The 4,685-nt window shown below is 42.7% G+C and overlaps 1 protein-coding gene across 1 annotated transcript in view; it reads left to right on the top strand.

The window, feature by feature from the left end:
- Positions 1-3,645, top strand: part of NTN4 (netrin 4) — a 103,170-nt gene extending 99,525 nt beyond the window's left edge. Inside the window, exon 10 of the mRNA XM_024218145.1 lies at positions 3,230-3,645. Within this exon, the coding sequence (XP_024073913.1) occupies positions 3,230-3,366 (137 nt within the window). The 3' untranslated portion in view covers positions 3,367-3,645. The remainder of the gene's footprint in view (positions 1-3,229) is intronic.
- The last annotated feature ends 1,040 nt before the right edge of the window (positions 3,646-4,685 follow it).

The following is a 4,685-nucleotide window of genomic DNA, read 5'->3' as shown; positions in this document are numbered from 1 at the left end:
AGAATCTCAGCTTTCATTTAAAAAATACACCTCTACCCCAATATAACGCTGTCCTCGGGAGCCAAAAAATCTTACCGCATTATAGGTGAAATCACGTTTTATATATATATATATATATAACTTGCTTTGATCCGGCGGAGTGCGCAGCCCCCCCGGAGCGCTGCTTTACTGTGTTATATCCGCATTCATGTTATATCGGGCCGCGTTATATCGGGGTAGAGGTGTAGTAAGTTTCTAGCCCTCATGGTCATGAAGAAAAGTTTGAAAGCATGAACCAAGTGCACTGTTCACACCCAAAAACTAGATGGCAAGTAAAAAAGAACCAGATTTAATTAATTAATTTTTGGCCAGTTGACAGTAATGTATTTGTAAGTTAAATGACCCATTTACTCTTCTCTTAGCATAGGAACTATAACCTTCAGAGCAATAAAAACCATGAACAGCGGGACAAAAAGTCAAAGCAGAAATGATTTCCTCACACATAACTTCTCAGATAACAACATCTCCTAAAACATGAAAGAGATCAAAGAGCAAAATAGTGTAAAAATATCATGTTTTCATTCTGTCCCAGCAATACAGAGCAGCGGCTTGGATCTTAGAGTTTTCAGCCAGAAAATCTAAAAACACTCATCAAATCGCACCACCCTGTTGCTCAGATGATAAGCTCGCTGAGTTCCTACAAGGAATATTTCCAACACACACACAAAAGTGAACTAAGAAGACAGTAAACACAAAAGATTTAAGTGTCTCAATCACCTTCAAGGAAACAGACTCCACTTCCTAATCACAGCTCTGCCAAACATAGGAAAAGAACAGAGAGTTCCTCACAACTGAAAGCAAGGAATTTGAGATGAAATTCACAACCTTGAAGAACAGAATGAGACATCTAACGAAGCTTTTTCGTTTTATTTTTGCACTTCCATAAAGACAGCTCAGCAGCTTTTTAAAAAAAGCAAGTCTACAACATCAACTGCTAATTAAAAAAAACTTGCTCCCATACTCAGAGCTTCATTCATGCCAAGCTGCCTCCTGTAGGGAGATTTTATGATCCTTTGAAAAATGATGTTTCTAACAGAAATGTTGATAGAGCCATCAGGAGCGCCACCAGCTTTTCTGCCGCCCTAGGCGGCGGAAGGTCCCACTCCGAAATGCCGCCCCCCACAGAGGCGGCGGAAGGTCCCACCGCCAAAATACCGCCGCGGTCGCTGCCCCCCAAATTGTAGCGCCCTAGGCGACCGCCTAGGTTGCCTAATGGGTTGCACCGGCCCTGAGAGCCATAGTGAGTGCTCTGCAAATAGTCATACTGTAATATGTATCCTATGTTTACCTTACAGAAAGATGACTGTGTGTGCCCAAAAACTCAGATGTAACAGATAGTAAATTGTATCAAATTATATAAATATCTGTATCCCCTTTACTTGTGGAGTTGATACTTTTAAAATAGCCTTCCCCTGTTAAAAAAATACTACCTACATCGGGCTGAATCCTCAGCTGTGCCTAGGGAGTTATAGGTGGCAAAGATGGCTCTAAGCCAGCTTTCTCTTGTCCAGATCGTGAGGCTAGCTGGGACAAGTTAGACCACACCCCTGACATGCTATCTTTGGAACACTCCCTACGATGCTCGGGGGAGCCAGAAGAGTCTAGTGCAGAACCCACTATGCCATCTTTACACTAGCTGTGGCTGTCCATTACTCTGTGTTTGTACAGCCCCTAGCACAATGGGGTCCTGAGCTTGGCTGGGGCCTGTGGGTGCTATTATAATATAAATAATAATCATCATCACCATCCCCTGACTCCAGGGGAATCCTCAGCTGCTCATCTAGGACAGCTTTCAGATTCCTGTGTGCCCTCAGGATCTGGCCCAGTGTTTCTTCACATAACTTGCAGCCTTATATGAAACATCTAGGGCCTCATTCTGCCCCCCACTGGCCCTGACCCAACAAGGTACTCAGAAAGCATGTGCCTAACTTGAAGCATGTGAGTCATCGCACTGACTTCAATGGGACTGCTGCCGTGTGTAAAGGCAGGCACGTGCTTAAGCACCTTCTTGAATCAGTGCCAGTGCCAGTAATCTGGTATAAATTAAGCAATTCCACTGCAGTGAACAGAGTTACACCTGTGTAAAATCAGGTGAGTTCAGAATCAGGCCTGTGGCATCAAAAGCATGTGATGTACCAGGATTCTGTGTCACTGCTTTTCACTGGATTGTGGAAGCATCTAGAATTCAGGCAAGATTTTTGAAGGATGCTGCTAACATATCTCTGAAATGTCTGGGTGAGGCAGAATTTAATGAAGCACGTTTTGGTTTGAATGCAAGCCCTCAGGCACCCTCCAGGTGCTCATTCCAGTTCTTCTAATAGCCCCATTGCCTCATTGGAGTGTCTCATAGCTAATTGTGTTCCTACAGGCATTTAACCTGCAGCTGTAGATTTCCATGACAGGATAGGAAAACATATGGAACTTGCCTTACTGATCTTCAGCAGATCCAGTATTTTTAAATATCTAAAACCCATTAGATAAATTCAGTATTGGTGAGAATAACTGCTTTGTTAGGTTACAGTATTCTAATCTGTTTACATTATGAGCCTTAATTCACTTTTAGCCCTAGAGCTAAAAATAGTGTTGTGGAAATATTTACATGATTTTCCCCTTTAGTGCCACCCTTATGACGTGTACAGACACACACACAGAGTAGACAAGTTGTACACACGCCGTGCCAACTTTGCATGGACAACTGGGGCTCAACGGGAATGAAATCTGCCCCTGTGCAGAAGAAGGTCAACATGAGGCCTGTGGATCATTTATGTCCCACATGTGCCCTAATTTGAGGATTTAAGTGGGGTCTGAGTGATGCATAAACTTTATGCTGGCTGCGCAGGAGTGAATTTAACCCAGCAACTTCTATTAAGTCTATAAACAGAGGGTATGAAAATGAGCACCTTTTACCCAGCACCCTCTCCTTCTCTATCTCCACAGCTCTTCCAACATGCCACTTGCCTATATAGTGTGAGTCAGCACCAGATTCAGAGCTTGACAACAACATCTCATGCAGATCTCACTATCAGTTGGGCCACAGGGCTGACTTTGATGCATCTCTCTATATATACAGTATTTCTACACAAATGTAGGGTTTTTTTTCCTTCAGAATATCTACTTATATTAACTTTTAGTGTAGATACCTTTTAAAGCATTCTGCCTTACAAACCCTGACCACTTTGATGATTTACAGGCTTGGAATACCTTGTAGCAGGGCATGAGGAAGTACGGACTGGGAGACTGATAGTCAATATGAAAAGTTTTGTCCACCAGTGGAAATCAGATCTTGGAAGAAAAGTCCTGGAGATTTTAAAAAGAGACTGCAACTAGAAGTGCACAAACAGGTAGGGCATTTCTTTATGCACAAAATGCAAACTTCACAGACAGAAGACCTCTGAAATGAAAACTGGAATGTAAGAAAATAGTTCCCAGTGTGTAGCGTGGTGTTCCAATTCATAGGCTCTGTCTAATTTAACCCTTCCTGGTCAATGTTCATGTACTCTCCTGGATCTTCTTTGGAAGGGTGCTCATATGAGCCAATGTTACATTAAAAAAATGTAGGGTCTGATTCTCATCTCACATACTTCAATGTAATTCTGAAGTAACTCCACTGAAGTCAGTGAAGTTACACCACTATAAAATTGGCATAAATGAAAGGAAAATCAGGCCCGTAAACTAAAGAGGATGGACAAAAAAATTGCTTCCCGTTACACCAGTGTAAATCCTGACTAACTTCAGTGAAGTTGAGGGAGTTCCCTGTATTTACACTGCTGTACGATGACTGAGTGTACGTCTTGACTGCAATCATTAGGAGTGATTGCGGCTCAGGCCCAAGTACAAAACTAGCTTTAATCCCCATAGCTCGGATCCTGGAGCAGTGAAGCTGCAGCACTCATGCCTCAGCACAGGCTGTACAAACCTGTCTGCAACCCTGGATTTGCAGGGCTAACGACACTGAAGCCTGCACTGCTGTGGTGTCACTGCTCCAGTTCCTGAGCTAGTGAGATTAAAGCTAGCTTGGGTACCTCAACTCAAGCTGTGGTCATATCCCATGATTGCAGTATAGCCAGACCCTAAGATCAGACTTTGGCCCACTACTTATAACAGCTTTCTATAGAACTGGAGATATTGTTTGTATCAGTGGGAGAGCTCTGTTGGCAACATGTCATTTGCAATTACTCTGTAATAGCACAAGGTCTGGTTAGGATGTGCCATCATCAAAAACAGTTGTGCACTGCATGCTTTTAAAGGAATGTGTAGGATTTAAGTTAGGGCCAAATTGTTTTTTCACTTACACCAGTGTGAACCTGTTGAAGTCAATGGAATGACTCTGTTTTTACACCGGCATAACTAAGAGCTGAATCCAGCCCTTTGTCAGCAATGTTGTTTTACTAAAGAGGTGCAGCGTATGTGAAGTTTTGTCCACAAAGTGTTAAAACTGATCCTATCCAAATGTAAATATTTCATTGTATAAAGCACTTTACTACCTGCCGCTTCATGGTGTGGCAAGTTTAATTTTGTTGGAGAGAAAAGGGGGTGAAGATGGCCTACAAACAACCTATTGAAACAGAAGCACTCCAGAAGACCCCTAAATGTGGACAACATTAATGGTATAAAGGGAATAGTCCTCTTTGGTCTTGGCACTGACC

This window comes from Terrapene carolina, unplaced genomic scaffold (genome assembly GCF_002925995.2).
Source record: "Terrapene carolina triunguis isolate 2854851 unplaced genomic scaffold, T_m_triunguis-2.0 Scaffold68, whole genome shotgun sequence".
Taxonomy (NCBI): domain Eukaryota; kingdom Metazoa; phylum Chordata; order Testudines; family Emydidae; genus Terrapene; species Terrapene triunguis.
The sequence above is the reverse complement of the archived record's forward strand: the minus strand, read 5'-3'. Positions and strand labels throughout refer to the sequence as shown.